Below are 23,700 nucleotides of genomic sequence, written 5' to 3'. Positions count from 1 at the left end.
ATTATTTATATTCCCCAAATGAATGAGAACATATAGTTTTCCTAAGTGAAACAGGGGAGATGTCTAACCTACTTCACCCACCTTGTAACTATGCAGCCATGATTTAAAAGTTTGGAAAAGGAAATCTGTAAATGTATTCTCTGCTACCAGGAAGAATGCTAAATATTCTTTTAAGATTGCATTTATTTATTTGAGAGATAGAGTGAGAGAGAGCATTAGAGCTGGGGGAAGGGCAGAAGGACAAGCTGACTCCCCACTGAGAGGGGAATCCAAGGTGGGACTCAATCCCAGGACCCTGAGATCAAAACCTGAGCCAAAGTCAGACACTGACTGAACCACCCAGGCGTTCCTCAAATATCCTTAATAATACTAATAGTCACAGACTATTGCATTATATTGTCAAAGATTCATTGGAGTCAGATTCAGATTTTAATACAAGCATTGTCATTTATTGCTGGCATAACCTTGGGCAGTTATTCAACCTCTCTGAGCCTAATTATTCCCTTTTTGTAAGGTTTTTAGTGAGTATTAAATCAGGCATACAAAAGTGCCTGACACTTGTGATGAGCAGTGGGTATCATAGGTAAATGATGAATCACTAAATTCTATACCTGAAACACTGTATGTTAATTAACTGGAATTTAAATAAAAACTTGAAAAAAGAAAAAACATAACAGATATTTATAAATGTTAGTTTCATTTAATTCACTTGAAACCAGAAGACTTAAATTCAAGTTCCCACTTTGCTATTTTACTATACTATATCAAATGACCTCAAGAAAATCATTGAACCTTGATGAACTCTAGTTTTCTCAACTGTAAAATATTGTTGCTGTGAGGATTAAATAACTATATACTAAAGTGTACCTCCAGATAGCCTGTTAAGCAACTCCTGCATAGAGTAATAGTATTCATAAGACTTGTGCTATCCCTACTTTCTCTGTAGGAGCATCCAATAGTGTACTATGTGCTGTGAGGAAAACAAGGGAGGCATAAAATAAGGCCCTTGCTTTCAAGGACAATGGGATAATCAAATGAAAAACTTGTTAGTCTAAGGCTTCTTACTTATGTTCTGATTGTGTACAGTCTTATATTCCAACGAGTTCATCAAGCAATGATAGACTCAGTAGGAAACAGATTCCTGATCATTGGGAATTTTAAAAAAAGATTAATTTCTTTATTTGAGAGAGAGAGAGAGTGGGGGAGGGGCATAAGGGTAGAGAATCTCAACTGACTCCTCACCTGATGTGGGGCTTGATCTCATGACCCTGAGATCATGACCTGAGCCAAAACTAAGAGTCAGATGCTTAACCCTGAGATCATGACCTGAGCCAAAACTAAGAGTCAGATGCTTAACCGACTGAGCCACCCAGAAGCCCCAAACATTGGGAATTTTTTTTAACATTGGGAATTTTAAGCCAAGCTGGATGACAACTCATCTTATAAACAGAAGGAGGTTTTTATTTTGATGAAGTCACTATAGTTTATTTTTGCTTTTGAAAAAAAAAAGCAAAAAAGAAATGGAAGTGGGATTCCTGAAGATCTCTGACATGAAATAAAAAACTATATGAAAAAATATGAAATAAAGTATGAAGGCACTCTTGGTTATTACTTTATTATTGCTGCTATAGAAAAATCACCATACATTTAGTATCTTAAAATAACACCAAATTGTTTATTTTTAGTTTAGGAGGTCAGAATTCTAAAATCCATTTTCTCACAAGGCTGTGTTGCTTCTGTAGGCTTCAAGAGAGAATCTGTTTCCTTGCCATTTTCAGTTTCTGGAGGTTGCCCACATTCCTTGGTTCATGGCTTCTTTCTTATATCATCTGACCTCTTGTTTCAGTCATCACATCTACTACTCATTCTTTTTTTTTTTAACATTTCTTTTTTTTTAATTTTTTAAATTTTTATTTATTTATGATAGTCACACAGAGAGAGAGAGAGGCAGAGACACAGGCAGAGGGAGGAGCAGGCTCCATGCACCGGGAGCCCGATGTGGGATTCGATCCCGGGTCTCCAGGATCCTGCCCTGGGCCAAAGACAGGCGCTAAACCGCTGCGCCACCCAGGGTTCCCTACTACTCATTCTTATCCTGCTGCCTCCTTTTCTCTTATAACGGCCTAGTGTGATTACAGTGAGTCCACCTTGATAAACCAGGATAATCTCACCTATCTTAAATCCTTAACTATCAAACCTGCAGTCACTTTTATCATTTAAGATAACATATTCACAGATTCCAGGGATTAGAATGTGGACATCTTTCAGGGGCTATTGTTCAACCTACCATAGGTACTGTAGCTAAGAGATAATCAATGGGATTTAAAAAGTCATGATGGTAGTTATGGAGGCAGTACATCCTAAGGTATGAAGATAAGGAGGCGGTCACTCCTACGTTGGGAAATGACATAAGCACAAGAAGTGGGGGTAGAAACCAGCATAATTTATATGAGGCTATTAAAAAGACTGATGTAAATGCAGTAGGTGTGAAAAATACAACCTACTGGGAGGAGAGAAAGGTTAGATCACAAAGCCAGGCAAAAGAATCCAAATTTGGTAGAATGGCAATTGAGAGTTACCACAAGCTCCCAAGTGAGCCCCCACATGATGTTACGAAAGCAGGATTCACGGGATGATTGGTCCAGGCAAGCAAATGGAAGAGGAACTCCATGAGGAACAAAGATTGAATGATTGTGTCTCTACTGAAACATCACTGATGTCTAAGCTGATTTTTAGAGTACCTGAAAATAAATTGCCAACAATTTCAAGGGAGAGAGAAAGGGCCAAGGCAGGATCATTTTAGTCTCTCTCCACCTACTAGAGCACAAGCCACAGACAACAAACAAGGGCCTCTCATAGCACTTTGCGAAGGAAGATGATTTCTATGAGTTTAAGGAAGTTTATTTTTTTCTTTTTTAAAAGAGCAAAAATATACCACACTTACCTCATTGCCACATTACTTCCATCTATAACAACTGGTCTCAAATTTTCACTGTTGTCTATTTCATCTTCAAGAGACAGTTCAGGGCTTGCAATCTCTCTGGAGCTGGGACCCCGAGGTACTAACAGACTCAAGCTGACCTGCCCTTCCGAATCACCTTTGTTCCCAAGTCTGACAAGCTCTGCCAACACATCATTAATAAGTGATTCTGGGCCCAGCTTGTTCAATACTGATTGAATCTGTGCCTCTGCATAGCCTAGCTTTAGAGCAAACTCCATCTTGGCTTGATATTCCTTTTCCAAGTCAAGCTTCCCATCTTGTAGAATGCTGCTCTGGGAGAAGCTTGGATGATCTAAGCAGGGTGATCTATAGAGCTGACGGTGTGGCTTAGAGGGAATCTCCTTTTTTTTCAACTGAGCATCTCCAGGTTGGTAGCAATTGTCATTGTTGCTGCTCTTAAGGTTCATCTGTTCAGGGTCACTTTCAGAGTTCATCCACTCTTCAGAATCAGCATTGCTCTGCTCCATGCTGTCCTGTTTAGACTGTTGTTTCTCTTCCTTGGAGGCACTCTTCTCCATTTTTGGCGTCTCCACTGCAGCTGTGGCCGTCATCCCGTTCAGTGGACAGTCTGAGGTGTAATTCACTCTTTCCTTTTAGCCCGTGTGGTATCCACATACGGTTGCATTCCTTTGTGGTAAAATGTGGTGATAGTGATGGTGCAAGAGTTTGCCTGTTTGATTTGGTATGTTCAGATGTTACCAGTACCTACAAATAAACAAATACACCACAATCATTTTTAGTAAAATTCTGGAAAAGCATTTCAGAATGCAGAGGTTTCTTTGTAAGAAACTACAGAGTGTACGACATTTTATTTTTGTGCTTCAAATGATTGGACTCATCTTCCAATAAAAAAAAAAGGACTCCAGTTCTTTAATAATTCCAGGCATAAAAATTTCAACAGTGGCAATAATGCTGTTATTCTCCTTCTCTTCACAAAATAAATCACACTATGTTTAACTGCCAATCATAACTTTGAGAAAAATAAAAAAAAATGGCATCTCAACGAGAGGAAAGAATATATATAACTTTGAAAGGACTCTCTTTTATCCTTTCTGCTGGGTAAATGTTCCCAAATCTCACACCAGATCCTTCTTGCTAAAGCTGAGTTCCACTCCTGAAGAGCACAACATCTCCAGCACTACTCATTGCAAAATATCAGGGACTCTATCTACAAGGTAAATTAGAAAACCATAAAATTGCTTTAAAATAATTGAAGAAGGTATAAGGTGACAAGTAGATGTGCTCCAGAATTTTTAAAAAAGGGTCTATGTACACTTATGAATTGTATCTGCAGCCTCTTTTATTTATTGCAATTTCATTTATTGTATTGTAAAGAGGAGAAAGTTAAGTCAACTTGCACAATAAACCAAAACATTTTTAAAATAATGTTAATTACAGAAGATAATCATGGACAATTTTATTTTTGAACTCCTCCTCTCATCTACCACATTGGTTCCCACAGGTTTCAGTTCTAACTTGGCTAAAGTGTTTTTTTCTTAGCCTGAGCCTTGGTTTCCTGATATACAAAAAGAGAATATTTACCTCACAGGACAAGGATTATGTAAGATGAATAAGGAAAGTGCTTTAAAAAGTGAACAGAACATATGGTAAGTTCTCAATATATGTAAAGGGCACAACAGATACCATCAAAGGACTGTTGATTTTTAAAGAAGTCTGACAGTGAGGCAAAGTCTGTAGACCTGTGATCACTGACAAACTTTCCAGACAGCAGCAGTGTTCACTAATCTAAAACCAGATTATGTAACCAATGTATTGGGGTTTTCCAGTTACCCTTTAGTAGTATTTATACAAACAAGAAGAGAGTCCACTAATAGCTCTATCTAAAAATAATATGGTTAACTGCATGTGTACATTAGGAATATCACATTTGGAAACATTATATGCACACATAATAGATATCTCAGAACTGATATTTAGGTAGAGTATGACTTCCATAATGATTATGCTATCACTTGTGACTTCAAAATTTTTCCCTTAATGAATATTAGCCAATGTGTAGACATCAATTTCACTTTCACTTCTCTATAATCTCTTATTTGAATTTTGAAGTCTATTTCTTTTATAAGTTCCACATTTACTATCTGACTTACATTTCATTCTCTTCAAAATAATTTCTAGTACACATAGGACATTGGGATTTTCCCCTTGCATTTATTTGAAGCTCAAGGGTCACTTAAAAAGATCTGTTTATAAGACTAACTGTGTATTTTCTTGGCAAACGAGAGGTACCTGCAGAAGATTCTTAGTTAATGGATAATAGAATACTTTTCTCTATTCTCTTATATTTTGCTCTGTCCAAATTAACATTGATGTGAGCACCTTTACCATGTTCATGTATAAAATACATTACATGATACATACAGTACATGTTTGTATATAATAGTAAATTTAAGGTCAGAAAAAATCCCACGACATAGGAAATCCTTATTGTAATACCTAGTTTTTATTAAGAAAGTTTCCTACTCAATAATCTAAAGCAGAAGAGAAATAAATGACTTAGCAAACATAAACTTGGATTTACTTTTCAAAGATTTAAGAAGATTTTAAGAAAAATGTTTGACAGTCTGTCCTAAAACCTGCGTATGTGTGTAGGTGTCATGTGTTTTTTGTGTTTCTTTGTTAAACAATAGAAGCTTCTTGAGGCAAAGAGGGAAGGAATGCTTTTCATTTGAAAGAATAGTCACTGAGTGCCAGACACTGAAATAAGCCCTGGGTCTAGAAAGAGAAACCAGGATTGATCCTGTCTTCAAAGAACTTCCAAACTAATTGGCTCTAGGAAGTGCTAAAACAATTCTGTAGAGGGTGGTCATTTATTATTTTCTGAGCTGGGACACTTTTGAGAATAAGAATATTATTAATAATTATCTCAGATCATTAGGCATAAATTAGATATTCCCAGGCAAACCTGGATGTTTGGTTGTCCTTCAAGTTACTTGAAAATTTCCATTCACGTACAAAAGAGGGAATGTTAAATTTTGTCAGTAGAGTGAGAGACACAGGTAGTGGTTATAGAGATTAGGAAAGAATCAAGAAGAATATAATATTTGGGTTAATTTTCTGACTAATAAATTAATAAAATTTACTTAGTTCTGACTATGTGCCAGGAAAAACTTTAGGAGCTGGGGATATAAAAACAGACATGGATCCTGATCTCAATGTTCTTATAGTGGTGATGGCAAGGAATGGAGACAGATAATTAAAAAATTACATAATTTATAATTACAAACTGTAACAAGTGACTAAATATTTTTAAAAACTGTAAGCAGGTATCAATTGAACCTTAAAAGAAAGAGTAACAATTTGCTGAGCAGGGAAGAGTTTTCTAAATTATAAATATATGATTATATGACACTGTGCCTTAGTCAACACCTCATGCCTAATATTACTGGTAAGGAGTGATAAATGAAAGTATTGAGGATGGAAAAAGGAAAATAGTTACTTTTGCCCAAAAAGGAAGATAAAAGAAAAAAGCTTCAAAGATGATGTTCTATGGACAGGGATGTCCACTCTCACTGAAAGTCTTAGCCTGAGCAATCAGACAACAAAAAGAAAAAAATAAGTCATCCAAATTGGCAAGAAAGAAGTCAAACTGTCACTATTTGCAGATGACATGATACTCTATGTAGAAAACCTGAAAAAAATCTACCAAAAAATTGTTAGAACTAATGCAAATTCAGCAAAGTCACAGGACATAAAATCAACATACAGAAATCTGTTGTGTTTCTATACACCAATAATAAAGCAGCAGAAAAAGAAATCAAGGAATTGATCCCATTTACAACTGTACCAAAAACCATAAGATGCCTAGGAATCAGAGGCAAAAGATCTGTACTCTATAAAATAAATTGAATAGGATACAAAGAAATGGAAAACCATTCCATACTCATGGACTGGAAGAACAAACATTGCTGAAATATCTATACTACCCAAAGCAATTTACACATTTAATCCAAGCCCTTTCAAAGTACCACCATCATTTTTCACAGAGCTAGAACAAAGAATTCCAGACTTCAAGCTATATTATAAAGCTTTAGTCGTCAATACAGCATGATACTGGCACAAAAACAGATACATAGATCAATGGAAAAGATTGAAAAGCTCAAAAATGACCCACAATTATATGGTCAATTAATCATCAACAAAGCAGGAAAAAATACCCAAAGGAAAAAGATGGTCTCTTCAATAAATGTTGTTGGGAAACTGGACAGCAACACATAGAAGAATGAAACTGGACCACTTTCTTACATCATACACGAAAATAAATTTAAAGTGGTTGAAAGATCTAAATGTGAGACTTGAAACCATAACAATCCTAGAGGAGAACACAGGCAAAAATCAACCTCTTTGACCTCAGCCATAGCAACTTCTTCTGTTTTTTTTTTGCCATAGCAACTTCTTACTAGACACACCACCAAAAGCAAGGAAACAAAAGCAAAAAATTAACTATTGGGACCTCATCAAGATAAAAAGCTTCTGTACAATGAAGAAGACAATCAACAAAAGTAAAAGATAGCCTATAGAATGGGGAAGATATTTGAAAATTACATATCTAATAAAGGGCTAGTATCTAGAATCTATAAAAATTTATCAAACTCAACACCCCGAAACAAAATAATCCAGTTAAGAAATGGGCAGAAGACAAGAATAGACACTTTTCCACTGAAGACATATAAATGGTCAGCAGACATATGAAAAAATGCTCAATATCACTCATCATCTGGGAAATACAAATCAAAACTACAATGAGATACCACCTCACACCTGTAAGAATGGCTAAAATTAACAACACAAGAAACAAAAAATATTGGTGAAGATGAGGAGAAAGGAGAACCCTCTTGCACTCTTGTTGGGAATGCAACTGGTGCAGCCACTCTGGAAAACAGTATTGAGGTTCCCCAAACAGATAAAAATAAAACTACCCTATGTCCTAGAAGTTGTACTACTATTTGGACAAAAGAAACAAAAATGCAGATTCAAAAGCATACATGCACCACAATGTTTGTAGCAGCATTATCAACAAAAGCCAAACTATGGAGAGAGCCCAAATGTCTATTGACTGATGAATGGATCAAGAAGATTTGGTATATATACACAAAAGGAATATTATTCAGCCATCAAAAAGAATGATACCTTGTCATTTGCAATGACCTCGGTGGTGATAGAGTGCATTATGCTAAGCAAAATAAGTCAGTCAGAGAAAGACAAATACTATACGACTTCACTCATATATGGAATTTAAGATATAAAACAGATGAACACATGGGAGAGGGGAAAAGAGAGATGGAAACAAATCATAAGAGACTCTTAAAGATAAGGAAAAAACTGAGACTTGATGGTGGGAGATAGGTGGGGGGTGGGCTAGATAGGTGATGGATATTAAAGAGAGCATTTGTTTTGATGAACACAGGTTGTTGCATGTAAGTGATGAATCACTGAATTCTACTCCAGAAGCCAATAATGCACTGTATGTTAACTGCCTAAAATTTAAATTTAAAAAAAGGGGAATTAGAATTCACATTAGGTAAAGGATTGCCAAAAAACAATTCCTTGCTCCCAAACCTGAAACGAACAAATGTTATTCTTCTGTAAGTTGAGAAAATTGGGAAGTGAATTTTGTGAACCATCATCTGAATTTTTTTTTTTTTTTTTGGTAAATGTGGAAAGTGGAAATTTTGCTCAGAGAATTATCCAAAGGGTGGATACAGAGGTCCCCATTTAACAAGATAAAGGAGAGGGATGAGAGAGAAGAAAACACTGAGAGTAGTGCTCACCAGAAGCAACAATTAGTTCATAGAGAAAAATTTTTATCCAACTAACCATGCATTGATCCCCCTTTATACATAGCAGTTATGTTACAAGATTCCCAATAGATGCCTGAAACCATGGGTAGTGCCAAAACCTACACATACACTTTGTTTTTTCCTTTATATACATTCCTATGATAAAGTTTAATTTGTAAAATAGGTAAAGTAAGAGATTGACAACAGTAACTAATAATAAAATGGAACAATTTATAACAAAAATTTATAACAAAATAAATAAATAATAAATAAAAACCTAAAAAGCAGACCAACATATGCAGGCAAAAACTGCTGACATTAACTTCAATGAATTACTACCAAGAAAGTAAAGTCTTCCCTTCTCATTCAGTCTGCTCACTACTTTCTTCATTCACTTCCTCTTTCTCACCTTTGTATTATGAAATACAGTTCACTTGTATTGCATAGAGCACTTTTTCAAGATAAATCTTTTCAAGATAAATCTTTAGGTTCTACTACAAACTCCACTTCATCTTTTCCAAAATCTGCCAAATCAACACCATGTTTGAAGACAGAAACATCTGCCCATATCTACTGAGCCAGAACCACTGGAAATGTTTTAAAAAGCTCAAAACCCATGTAGGACAGAGCTGCCCAGAAGTAGCCAAGTCAAGAAGAAAATATTACTCAGCTATTAGAAATGACAAATACCCACCATTTGCCTCAACGTGGATGGAACTGGAGGGTATTATGCTGAGTGAAGTAAGTCAGTCGGAGAAGGACAAACATTATATGTTCTCATTCATTTGGGGAATATAAATAATAGTGAAAGGGAATATAAGGGAAGGGAGAAGAAATGTGTGGGAAATATCAGAAAGGGAGACAGAACGTAAAGACTGCTAACTCTGGGAAACGAACTAGGGGTGGTAGAAGGGGAGGAGGGCGGGGGGTGGGAGTGAATGGGTGACGGGCACTGGGGGTTATTCTGTATGTTAGTAAATTGAACACCAATAAAAAATTAAAAAAAAGAAATAAAACACAAAGCATTTTAAAAAGAAAAAAAAGAAAATATTAAATTCTCAATGATCTACATGTGGTTGAGCCACCTTATTATTTGTGAAGGTGTTAAATCTCAATCTGTGTCCTGGGAGACGTGTTATGAGAAAGATACAGGGACACCTAGTTAGACAACTACCCTTCCCTTTCCCTTCTAGCATTTTTTTTCATAATAGAGATCCTCAAAGAAAATACACATATCAACAGTTAACTACTATGTATGATTTTTGTTGGGGCCTAGAAAAATGAGAAAGACCATATTTCACTGACCATAAGAATATCAAGTTGTTTTCTTGGATTCTACACTTAGAACTGTACAATTGTTTTTAGAATTAGCTTTAAAGAGAACAGATCCAAATATATACTGTATAAAGCCATCACATTTTACTTTAAGAATGGAAAATAGGGGATCCCTGGGTGGCTCAGTAGTTTAATGCCTGCCTTCGGCCCAGGGTGTGATCCTGGAGTCCCAGGATCGAGTCCCACATCGGGCTCCTTCCATGGAACCTGCTTCTCCCTCTGCCTGTGTCTCTGCCTCTCTCTCTGTCTCTGGGTCTTTCATGAATAAATAAATAAAATATTTTAAAAAATTAAAAGTGGAAAATAAGGGTTGCCTGGGTGCTCAGTTGTTTAAGCATCTGACTCCATTTCAGCTCAGACCATAATCTCAGGGTCATAAGAATGAGCCCTCTGTGGAGCTCCATGTTCAGTGAGATTCTGCTGGAGATTCTTTCCTTCTCCCTCTACCCAACCGCCTGCTCATGTTCTCTCTCTCTCTAAAATAAGTAAGTAAATTAATTAATAAATAAATAAATAAAATATTTTAAAAAGTAAAAAATAATAGGTATGAAACTTTAGTAATAATAATAAAATATAGTTACTTACATTTACGTTGTCCAGTAGAGTTGCCTAAGTGCTTTCACATACATGCTTTAAATCAACTGGATGCTTTAAATCAACTGGGGCACATGGTTACCTACATAACCCAGATTTGAATTGTTATGACTTATATATCTCACTTTTCAATTCCCTATGTCAAGTACATAAGCTAAAGAAGTCACATAAATCCCAGGGAGAAACATAAGATATGAGCTCTTTCAATGATTAGGAAGGAAAATGGTTAGGAATTTTTACTGATTCTCAAAATGAAAAAGATTCACATGAAAGAAATCTGAGGAAATTAAAAATCCAAATCTTCCCATTTTCATTTATATTAAATTAATTACAGACAGAAATTATCAAAAAAAGAGATAAAGGCTTGCTTTCCTGCTTCTTCAACCTCCAATTACACTCACTTGTTCATGTCCTCTTGAATGGTTTACACGTTGTAATACTTAGCAAAGAAATAAGAAAAAGGAGTAGCATATTTTCTGTGGTTTGTAAAAATGGGATTTTCCTCAAGCAATAAGAACATGCTTGTCAGTCTGTCCTCCAAAATAAAATTCCCAAAGCAATGCAATTCTTAAATGCATTCCCAAAATGATGCATGTCACAGCAAAAATGTTCATGACCAGAGGTAAGTACAACTGAGCTATTCAAAATTTTGGATTTTGGATTTCACTTCAAAGCTATGCATGATTAAGCAGCCTCAAGTCTTGTCTCTTGCTCCCACATCAAATGTTGAAGCTTTAGACAAAATGTTTATAGGAAAGTAACAATCTGTTGACTTTTATTATCCATTTATCCTTTAGGATTTCAAACATAATAGACACACAATTTTATTTCAAGACCCATTATTCTTAGGTTTTGAACTGGGGTTCATTTTCCTGCTACCTTTTACCACCACTCACTTCATCAGGAAAGATTATCACAGCACATGTAAAACATCCTGCTCTACATACAGTCCATTTTCCAGATGAACTAAAAGTAGTGGCAAATGTAACCATAATTTATACTGGATTTAATCTTCCATTTAAAAAAAACACTTCTAAAGTTCAGTCTCCTAGAAGGACAAAGAAATTGTGGGTTACGTACTTACTATTTTTTTCTTTCTATATTAAGAAGGTCTAAAGAAAGATCATTTGAAATTCATATGGGGAAACTGCCTTGTACATTACTGGAGAAAGTCTCTGTAAGAGTAACTGTGCAGTAACTGTGTGTTCTCTGGCCACTAGTGATAGCTGGGGAGCTGTTATAAAAGTAGTTTCTCCAGAAACTATGGCCACTTCCATGACTCATTGGTGAAGCTTCTTATCAGTTTCTTTTGCTCTCTTCTCCCATTTCCTCCCCCCTTTCCTTCCTCTCCCTTCTCTCTTTTTCTCTCTGCCCCACGTGCTCCACCTCCAGAGTCTCTTCATCATTAGCTATGAGGAAATGTGGCTGTGTTATCCTACTTACAGTAAATCGAAAACATAGTTCCCGTCATAACTTTAATAGCAATAAACATAACTTGAGCATCTCATTCAGTTAATAATACTGAGTTTGATCATTCGTCATTCTCTCCAATTCAATTGCTTTGAAAAATGAGTGGTAAAGAATGTATCTTATTTCCTTTCCTCCTACTCAATCATTAGACTAAAATTAGAAAGGATTCAATAATCAGGACAATTCTAAGGGGTAGCTGCAGAACTGAAGCCATGATATCAACTTAAGACTCATTAGTTCCAAATATTTCCAAGAGATAATTCAAAATGCTTTGGGAGGAAGATTGGAGTGGGAGAAAAAGAGAGAGTGGAATGGTCTTTGAGGTGATTAGATTCTTCTAAGTCTTAGTTCTTCTTATTTCAACTAACACACTATTTGCTTTTACTTCCTTCTTCAGGAAGTTATGTGTTTCTTTTCTACAATTGCTCTGTTCCAGCTCAGTAGCAGCTATACTTCTGTGACCAGTAAACTTCATAAGAAATAGCTTTTAAATATTAAAATATTTCAGAGGCTTTCAGCATAAGAAATGGTTAATATGCAATATATGTTGTATTAAATAATATTTCAATCATGTTATGTCATAGGCACTCTTCTGGCTGTTCCAGGAACCCAGAGCACTGGTGAGCTTTCAAGGTACAAAGCCACAAAAGATTAAATATAGTAAGAAGCCTTTTGCATTTGAAATTAGAGTTGGAAGATCTGGGTACAAATTTTCCTTCTGTCACTTGCTAGAACTATGCAATATTTAAAAAATTTTTAATTCCAGTTAGTTAACATACAGTGTTATATTAGTTTCAGATGTACAATACAATGACTCAACACTTCCATACCTGTGCTCATCACAAGAAGTGTACTCTTTAATCCTCATCATCTATTTAACATATACCTCCACATACCTCCCCTCTGGTGACCATCAGTTTGTTCTCTATAATTTAAGGTCTATTTTTCTTTGTTTCTCTCTCTCTCCTCCTCCTCCTCCTCCTCCTGCTCCTCCTCCTCCTCCTCCTCTTTGTTTTGTTTCTTAAGTTGCATGCATGAGTAAAATCACATGGTATTTGTCTTTCTCTGACTGACTTATTTCATGTAGCATAATATTCCCTAGCTTCATCAATGTCAATGGAAATGGCAAGATTGGGGAGGGAGCAAGATGGTGGAAGAGTGGGGACCCCAAGTCACCTGTCCCCACCAATTTACCTAGATAACTTTCAAATCATCCTGAAAACCTACAAATTTGGTCTGAGATTTAAAGAGAGAACAGGGCAGCCCAGGTGGCTCAGCGGTTTCATGCCGCCTTTCAGCCCAGGGCCTGATCCTGGAGACCCTGGATCGAGTCCCATGTCAGACTCCCCGCATGGAGCCTGCTTCTCCTTCTGCCTGTGTCTCTGCTTCTCTGTGTGTGTGTGTGTCTCTAATGAATAAATAAATAAAATTTAAAAAATAAGAGAGAACAGCTAGAATGCTACAGTGAGAAGAGTGCCCGCTTCTATCAAGGTAAGAAGAGGAAAAAACATAAATAAATAAAAAAGCATCGAAAAGGGAGGGGCCCCAAGAGGAGCCGGGCTAAGGCCACTGGGGAGTGCCCCCAGGACAGGAAAGACCCGTCAGGAAAGCAAGAGCTTCACCAATCTTCCTGGACAGAAAGGCGCTAGCAGAGAGTTGGAACAGGATCCCAGGAGGAGCAGGGATGCCCTCAGGCTCCCAGGGGCACTAATAGAGGAAGTGTGCCCCAGGGGAGGGAGCCCCACACACCACTGCTGAGCTCCTTAAAGGGCTGCAGCACATGCCCCGGCGGGGCCCCAGGAGCAGCTCGGGTGGCAGCTCCGCGGAGAGGGGGCTGCGCACCCGGGAGCGCGATTCCAGTGGCACAGTCCCCGAGACCAGGGCGCTGGAGGACACAGGACAGCAAGGATGCTCCTGCCACTGAGCGGCCTGAACTGTGCAGATTGGCGGTCCCCGCCCCAAGAGCACCCAGGCCCCTGCGGACTGGGAGCTGTGGTAGTTACTGTGGGAGCTGACTCCAGGACTAGAGAGCTGGCTGCCACCACTGTTATTCCCCCTGGGGCCTCACAAGATAAACAACTCCCACTGAGCCTCACAGTGCCCTCACAGGATAAACAGGATAAACAACTCCCACTGAGCCCTGCACCAGGCAGAGGGCTGAGCAGCTCCCCCAGGTGCACACACCTGAGACGCAGCACAGCAGGCCCCTCCCCCAAAAGACCAGCTAGAAGGACAGGGGAAAACAAAGTTATCAACCAAGCACACTGGAAACTTCCAGGGGAAGTCGAGGGACTTACAGTATATAGAATCAGAGGATACTCCCCCACCTTTTTTTCTGTTTGCTTCCCCCCCTTTTTTCTTTTTTTCTTCATTTTTTTCTTTTCTTTTTTCTCTTCTCTCTTTTTCTCCTATTTCCAGTACAACTTGTTTTTGGCATTCTGCACTGAGCAAAATGACTAGAAGGAAAAACTCACCTCAAAAGAAAGAAGCAGTAACAGTCCTCACTCCCACAGAGTTACAAAATTTGGATTACAATTCAATGTCAAAAAGCCATTTCAGAAGCACAATCATAAAGCTACTGGTGGTTCTAGAGAAAAGATTAAGGATTCAAGAGACTTCATGACTGCAGAATTTAGATCTAATCAGGCTGAAATTAAAAATCAATTAAATGGGATGCAATCCAAATTAGAGGTCCTAATGATGAGGGTTAACGAGGTAGAAGAACAAGTGAGTGACATAGAAGACAAGTTGATGGCAAGGAGAGAAACTGAGGAAAAACGAGAAAAACGATTAAAAGATCATGAGGATACATTAAGGGAAATAAATGACGGCCTCGGAAGGAAAAATCTATGTTTAATTGGGGTTCCTGAGGGAGCCGAAAGGGAGAGAGGTCCAGAATATGTATTTGAACAAATCATAGCTGAGAACTTTCCCAACTTGGGAAGGGAAACAGGCATTCAGACCCAAGAGATAGAGATATTCCCCCTTAAAATCAACAAAAACCACTCAACACCTCGACATTTAACAGTGAAACTTGCAAATTCTAAAGATAAAGAGAAGATCCTTAAAGCAGCAAGAGACAAAAAATCTCTAACTTTTATGGGGAGAAATATTAGATTAACAGCAGACCCCTCCACAGAGACCTGGCAGGCCAGAAAGGGCTGGCAGGATATATTCAGGGTCCTAAATGAGAAGAACATGCAGCCAAGAATACATTACCCAGCAAGGCTCTCATTCAGAAAAGAAGGAGAGATAAAGAGCTTCCAAGATAGGCAGAAACTGAAAGAATATGTGACCACCAAGCCAGCTCTGCAAGAAATGCTAAGGGGGATTCTGTAATAGAAAGAGGAAGTACAATGGAACAATCCACAAAAACAGGGACTGAATAGGTATCATGATGACACTAAATTCATATCTTTCAATAGTAACTCTGAACGTGAATGGGCTTAATGATCCCATCAAAAGGCGCAGGATTTCAGACTGGATAAAAAAGCAAGACCCATCTATTTGCTGACTACAAGAGACTCATTTTAGACATAAGGACACCTCCAGCCTAAAAATAAAAGGTTGGAGGACAATTTACCATTCAAATGGTCCTCAAAAGAAAGCAGGGGTAGCCATCCTTATATCACAGAGGAAGACATAGACATGGCCAACAAGCACATGAGAAGATGCTCCGCAGCACTTGCCATCAGGGAAATACAAGTCAAAACCACAATGAGCTACCACTTCACACCAGTGAGAATGGGGAAAATTAACAAGATAGGAAACACCAAATGTTGGAGAGGATGTGGAGAAAGGGGACCGTCTTGCACTGTTGGTGGGAATGTGAACTGATGCAGCCACTCTGGAAAACTGTGTGGCGGTTCCTCAAAGAGTTAAAAATAGATCTTCTCTATGACCCAGCAATTGCATTGCTGGGTTTTACCCCAAAGGTACAGATGTAGTGAAATGGCGGGACACCTGCACCCTGATGTTTATAGCAGCAATGGCCACAATAGCCAAACTGTGGAAGGAGCCTCAGTGTCCATCAAAAGATGAATGGATAAAGAAGATGTGGTTTATGTATACAATGGAATATTACTCAGCCATTAGAAACGACAAATACCCACCATTTGCTTCAGCGTGGATGGAACTGGAGGGGATTATGCTGAGTGAAATAAGTCAATTGGAGAAGGACAAACATTATATGGTCTCATTCATTTGGGGAATATAAATAATAGTGAAAGGGAATAGAGGGGAAGGGAGAAAAAATGAGTGGGAAATATCAGAAAGGGAGACAGAACATGGAAGACTCCTAACTCTGGGAAACGAACTAGGGTTGGTGGAAGGGGAGGAGGATGGGGGGGTGGGGGTGATTGTGTGGCGGGCACGGAGGTGGGCACTTGACGGGATGAGCACTGGGTGTTATTCTGTATGTTGGCATTGAACACCAATAAAAAATAAATTTATTATTAAAAAAAAGAAGCATATGATCCTCTCAATAGATGCAGGAAAGCATACAGCATCCATTCCTGATCAAAACTCTTCAGAGTGTAGGGATAGAGGGAATATTCCTCAACATCTCAAAAGCCATCTACAAAAAGCCCACAGCAAATATCATTCTCAATGGGGAAGCACTGGGAGCTTGTCCCCTAAGATCAGGAACACGACAGGGATGTCCATTCTCACCACTGCTATTCAACATAGTACTGGAAGTCCTAGCCTCAGCAATCAGCCAACAAAAAGAAATAAAAGGCATTCAAATTGGCAAAGACAAAGTCAAACTCTCCCTCTTCGCAGATGACATGATACTGTACATAGAAAACCCAAAAGACTCTACCCCAAGATTGCTAGAATTCAGACAGCAATTCGCCAGTGTGGCAGGATAGAAAATCAATGCCCAGAAATCAGTGGCATTTCTATACACTGAGACTGAAGAAAGAGAACTTAAGGAGTCAATCCCATTTACAATTGCACCCAAAAGCATAAGATACCTAGGAATAAACCTAACCAAAGAAGTAAAGGATCTATACCCTAAAAAGTACAAAACACTTCTGAAATAAACTGAGGAAGACACAAAGAGATGGAAAAATATTCCATGCTCATGCATTGGAAGAATTAATATTGTGAAAATGTCAAAGTTACCCCGGGCAATTTACATGTTTAATGCAATCCCTATCAAAATACCATGGACTTTCTTCAGAGAGTTGGAACAAATTATTTTAAGATTTGTGTGGAATCAGAAAAGACCCTGAATAGCCAGGGGAATATTGAAAAAGAAAACCATAGCTGGGGATATCACAATGCCAGATTTCAAGCTGTATTACAAAGCTGTGATCATCAAGGCAGTGTGATACTGGCACAAAAACAGACACATAGATCAATGGAACAGAATAGAGAAACCAGAAATGGGCCCTCATCTCTATGGTCAAGTAATATTCGATAAAGCAGGAAAGACTATCCACTGGCAAAAGGACAGTCTCTTCAATAAATCATGCTGGGAAAATTAGACAGCCATGTGCAGAAAAATGAAAGTAGAGATCATTCTCTTACACCATACACAAAGATAAACTCAAAATGGATGAAATATCTAAATGTGAGACAAGAATCCATCTAAATCCTAGAGGAGAACACAGGCAACACCCTTTTTGAACTTGGCTATAGCAACTTCTTGCAAGATACATCTATGAAGGCAAAGGAAACAAAAGAAATGGTCAACAAAACTAAAAGACAACCTACAGAATGGGAGAAGATATTTACAAATGACCTATCAGAGAAAAGGCTAGTATCCAAGATCTATAAAGAACTTATTAAACTCAACAGCAAAGAAACAACAATCCAATCATGAAATGGTCAAAAGACATGAACAGAAATCTCACAGAGGAAGACATAGACATGGCCAACAAGCACATGAGAAAATGCTCCGCATCGCTTGACATCAGGGAAATACAAATCAAAGCCACAATGAGATACCACCTGACACCAGTGAGAATGGGGAAAATTAACAAGACAGGAAAGAGCAATTTTGGATAGGATGTGGAGAAAGGGAAACCCTTTTGCACTGTTTGTGGGAATGCAAACTGGTACAGCCACTCTGGAAAACTGTGTGGAAGTTCCTCAAGGAGTTAAAAATAGAGCTACCCTATTGCCTAGAAATTGCAGTACTGGGTATTTACCCCAAAAATATGAATGCTGTGAAATGTCAGGACATCTGCACTCCAATGTTTATAGCAGCAGTGTCCATAGTAGCCAAATGTGGACAGGGCCTCGATGTCCTTTGACAGATGAATGGATAAAGAAGATATGATATATATATACACACAATAGAATATTACTCATTCATTAGAAATGATGAATACCCACCATTTGCTTCAACGTGGATGGAACTGGAGGGTATTATGCTGAGTAGGGTACATCAATTGTAGAAAGACAATCATCATATGGTTTCACTCATATGGGGAATATAAGAAATGAAAGGGATTATAAGGGAAAGGAGGGAAAATGGATGGGTGGGAAAAAATACAGAGAGTGACAAACCACGAGAGACTAACTCTGGGAAACGAACAAATGGTAGTAGAAGGGGAGGTGGGCTGGGGGATGGGGTGACTGGGTGACGGGCACTGAGGGGGGCACTTGATGGGATGAGCACAGGATGTTATATTATATGTTGGCAAATCAAACTTCAATTAAAAAATAAAAGATAAATTTTAGGATTGTTCTAGTTTTGTGATAAATGTTAATATTTTGATAGGGAATGCATTAGAAGTGTGGATTGCTTTGTGTAGTATAGACATTTTACCAATATTTGTTTTTTCAATACATGAGAATGGAATGTCTTTCCATTTCTTTGTATCCTGTTCAATTTCTTTCATCAGTGTTTTATAGTTTTCAGAGTACAGTTCTTTCACCTCCTGGTTAGGTTTATTACTAAGTATCTTACTATTTTTGTGCAATTGTAAATGAGATTGTTTTCTTAATTTCTCTTTCTGCTGCTGCGTTTTTGATGTATAGAAGTGCAACAACAACAAAAAAGAAATGCAACAGATTTCTGTATGTTGATCTTCTGTCTTGCATCTTTACTAAAATGATCAGTTCTACCAGGTTTTGATGGAGTCTTTCAGGTTTTCTATATATACTATCATATCATGTACAAATAGTGAAAGTTTTACTTCTTCCTTTCCAATTTGGATGAATTTTATTTCTTTCTGTTGTCTGATTTTTGTAGCTAGGACTTCCAGTACTATGTTGAATATAAGCTGTGAGAGTGGATATCATTGTCTTCCTCCTGACCTTAGGGGAAAATCTCTCATCAGATGATGTTCCCCGTTGTTTTTTCATTATTATTATTATTATTAGACATATTTCCTCTAACCTACTTTGTTGAGAGTTTTTATCATGAATGGATGTTGTATTTGTCAAATGCCTTTTTGTGTGTCTATTGAAATAGTCATATGGTTCTTATCCTCTCTCTTATTGAGGTTATGTGTCACATTGCTTGATATGTGAATATTGAACAATGCTTGTAACCCAGGAATAAATTTCACTTTATTGTAGTGAATTATTATTTAAATATATTGTTGGCTTCAGTTTGCTAGTGTTTTGTTGAGAATTGCCTCTATGTTCATTGCCTCTATAATGGTGTGTAGTTCTATTTTTTAGTAGTATCTTTATCTGGTTTTGGTATTAGGGTAATGATGGCCTCATAGGATGAATTTGGAAGTTTTAATTCCTTTTCTATTTTTGGAATAGTTTGAGAAGAATTGGTAATAAGTCTTTAAATGTTTGGAAGAATTTGCCTGTAAAGCCATCTGGTCCTGAACTTTTGTTTGCTGGGAGTTTTGTGATTACTGATACAATTTCTTTGCTGGTTATCAGTCTGTTCAAGTTTTCTATTTTTTTTTCCTGTTTCAGTATTGGTAGTTTATATGTTTCTAGGAATTTATCCATTTCTTCCAATTTGTTCAACTTTTGCCATATAGTTTTTCATAATCTTATAGTCATTTGTATTTCTGTGGTGTTGGTTGTTATTTCTCATCTCTCATTTGTGATTTTATTTATTTGAGCCGTTTCTCTTTTTTTTCTTCATGGGTCTGAGTAGAGGTTTATCCAATTTATTGATTTTTTTTTCAAAGAAACCAGTTCCTCATTTCATTGATCTGTTTTATTGTTTCCTCAGTTTTTATATAATTTATTTCTGCTCTAATATTTATTTACTTCCTCCTTCTGACTTTAAATGGCCACGATAGCCAAACTGTGGAAGGAGCCTCGGTGTTTTTCTTTTTCTAGTTTCTTTAGGTGTAAGGTTAAATTGATATTTTTCTTGCTTCTTGAGGTAAGCACATATTCTATGGACTTCCCTCTTAGAACAGTTTTGCTGCATCCAACCAGTGTTGGAATGTTGTGTTTTCATTTTCATTTGCTTCCATATTCCTTTTCTTTTTTTTAATCCTATCTTATTTTATTTTCGATTTTTTTATAAATTTATTTTTATTGGTGTTCAATTTGCCAACATATAGAATAACACCCAGTGCTCATCCCATCATGTGCCCCCCTCAGTGCCCATCACCCAATCACCCTCACCCCACCCCCGCCTACCTCCCCTTCCACCACCCCTAGTTCTTTTCCCAGAGTAAGGAGTCTCTCATGTTATGTCTCCCTTTCTGATATTTCCCACTCATTTTTCTCCTTTCCCCTTTATTGCCTTTCACTATATTTTATATTCCCCAAATGAATTAGACCATATAATGTTTGTCCCTCTCCGATTGACTGATTTCACTCAGCATAATACCCTCCAGTTCCATCGACGTCAAAGCAAATGGTGGGTATTTGTCATTTCTAATGGCTGAGTAATATTCCATTGTATACATAGACCACATCTTCTTTATCCATTCATCTTTCGATGGACACTGAGGCTCCTTCCACAGTTTGGCTATTGTGGACATTGCTACTATAAACATCAGGGTGCAGGTGTCCCGGCGTTTCATTACATCTGTATCTTTGGGGTATTTAGATTACAGTTAGTTAACATACAGTGTAATATTAGTATCAGGTGATTCAATGCTTTTGTACAACACCCAGCGTTCATCACAAGTTCATTTCTTAATACCCATCACCTATTTAACATATTTCCTCACATACTTCCCCTCTGGTAACCATCAGTTTGTCTGTCTGGATTTGTTTCTATCTTTCTCCCCACTATGGATGTTTTGTTTCTTAAATTCCATATATGAGTGAAATCATATGGCATTTGTCTTATTTTAAGTGATTTATTTTGTTTAGCATAATACTCTAGTTCCATCCATTTTATTGCAAATATTTCATTCTTTTTATGGCTGAGTAATATTCTATCATACATATATATATGAATATATATGTTAATCTCATATATATATAAGATTTCATATATATATGAAATCTTTCCATTTGCAATAACGGATGGAACTGGAGTATTATGCTAAGCAATATTTATATATATAAATATATCTCACATATACCACATCTTTATTCATTATTAGTTGTTGGTCATTTGGGCTCTTTCCATAACTTGGCTGTTGTAGGTAATGCTGCTATAATCATCAGGATGCATGTATCCCTTTGAATTAGTATATTTTGTATTCTTTGGGTCAATACCTATTGGTACAATTGCTGGGTCATAGGGTAGTTATATTTTTAACTTTCTTTCAAATTTTTTATTTAAATTCAATTTAATTAACATATGCTCTATTATTAGTTTCAGAGGTAGAATTTAGTGATTCGTCAGTTGCATATAACACCCAGTGGTCATTACATAAAGTACTGTCCTTAATACCCATCACCCAATTATCTCTCCCCCCACTTCCCCTCCAGCAATCCTCAGTTTGTTTCCTAGAGTTCAGCATCTCATGGTTTACATCTCTATATATTTTCATTTTATTTTATTTTATTTTATTTTATTTTTCTTTCCCTTCCCCTATGCTCATCTGTTTTTTTTTAAGTTTCTCATATGAGTTAAATCATGTGCTTTTTTTCTCTGACTGACTTATTTTGCTTAGCACAATACCCACTAGTTGCAACCACATCATTGCAAATGGCAAGATTTCATTCCTTTTGATGGCTGAGTAATATTCCATTATGGCTATTGTAAACATTGCTGCTATAAACATTAGAGCACAGGTATACCTTCAAATCATTATGTTTGTGTCATTTGGATAAATACCTAGTAGTGTAATTGCTGGGTTGTGGGGTAGTTCTATTTTTAACTTTTTGAGGAATCTATATACTCTTTTCCAGAGTGGTTGCACCAGTTTTAATTTCCACAAACAGTGTAAGAGGTGTTCTTCAAATTCTTGATTACACCTGTTCTTTCTTGTGTTGTTGACTTTAGCCATTCTGATAGATGTGAAGTGATATCTCATTGTGGCTTTAATTTCATTTCCCTGATGATGAGTGAAGTTGAGCATCTTTTCATGTGTCTTTTGGTCTGTGTGATTTTTTTACTTCTTCTTTTAATTCCTACTTGACCCATTCATTATTTAGTAGCATGTTATTTAGTAGCATGTATATGTGCTCTTTTCAGATTTTTTCTTGTGGTTGATTTCTAGTTTTATAGCATTGTGATCAGAAAACATGCATGGTATTACTAATATCTCTTTGAATTTTTTGAGTTTTGTTTTGTGGGCTACTATGTGACCTATTATGGAGAATGTTCTGTGTGTACATGAAAAGAATGTGTATTCTTCTGTTTTAGGATGGAAAGTTCTGAATATATCTGTCAAATCCATATACCAATTTGTCTTTCAAAGCCATTGTTTTCTTGTTGATTTTCTGTTTGTGTGATCTGTCCATTGATATGTGTGGTGTTAAATTCCCTTATTATTATATTATTACCAACTAGTTTCTTTATGTATGTTATTAACTCTTTTATGTATTTGAGTGTTCCTATGTTAACTGCATATATATTTACATTGTTATATTTTGTTGGATTGCCCACTTTTTTATCATATAGTGTCCTTCTTTGTAGCTCGTTGTACTCTTTATCTTAAAATCTGTTTTGATTTATATAAGTATTGCTACTATGGCTTTCTTTTAACCCATTAGCATGATAGATGTCTCTCCATCTCATCCTCAATCTGCAGGTGCTTTTAGGTCTGAAATGAATCTCCTTTAGGTAGCATATATATGGGTCTTGTGTTTTTGTTGTTGTTGCTGTTATCTATTCTGTTTGTTTATTTATTTATTTATTTATTTATTTATTTATTTATTTGAGACAGAGAGAGAGAGAGAGAGAGAGAGGTGGAGACACAGGCAGAGGGAGAAACAGGCCCCATGCACGGAGTCTGACATGGGACTCTATCCTGGGACTCCAGGATCATGCCCTGGGCTGAAGGCAGATGCTTTAACTGCTGAGCCACCCAAGGATCCCTATTATATTTACATTTAAAGTAAGTATTGATAGATGCAAATTTATTGCCATTTTGCTATTTGTTTTGTGTTTGTTTCTAAAGATTTTCTCTGATGCTTTCTTGTCTTTCTTGTTTT

General features: G+C 37.0%; 1 protein-coding gene across 2 annotated transcripts in view; it reads right to left on the bottom strand.

Annotated features, from left to right (window-relative positions):
* Window positions 1-23,700, bottom strand: part of ZC3H12B (zinc finger CCCH-type containing 12B) — a 603,410-nt gene that overhangs the window by 75,802 nt on the left and 503,908 nt on the right. For both annotated transcript variants that reach the window (XM_038587576.1, XM_038587575.1), the window contains exon 2: window positions 2,945-3,706. In XM_038587576.1, the coding sequence (XP_038443504.1) occupies window positions 2,945-3,552 (608 nt within the window). In that variant the 5' untranslated portion in view covers window positions 3,553-3,706. The remainder of the gene's footprint in view (window positions 1-2,944; window positions 3,707-23,700) is intronic.

Source organism: Canis lupus, chromosome X (genome assembly GCF_011100685.1).
Source record: "Canis lupus familiaris isolate Mischka breed German Shepherd chromosome X, alternate assembly UU_Cfam_GSD_1.0, whole genome shotgun sequence".
NCBI lineage: Eukaryota > Metazoa > Chordata > Mammalia > Carnivora > Canidae > Canis > Canis lupus.
This window is presented reverse-complemented; position numbering and strand designations above follow the sequence as displayed.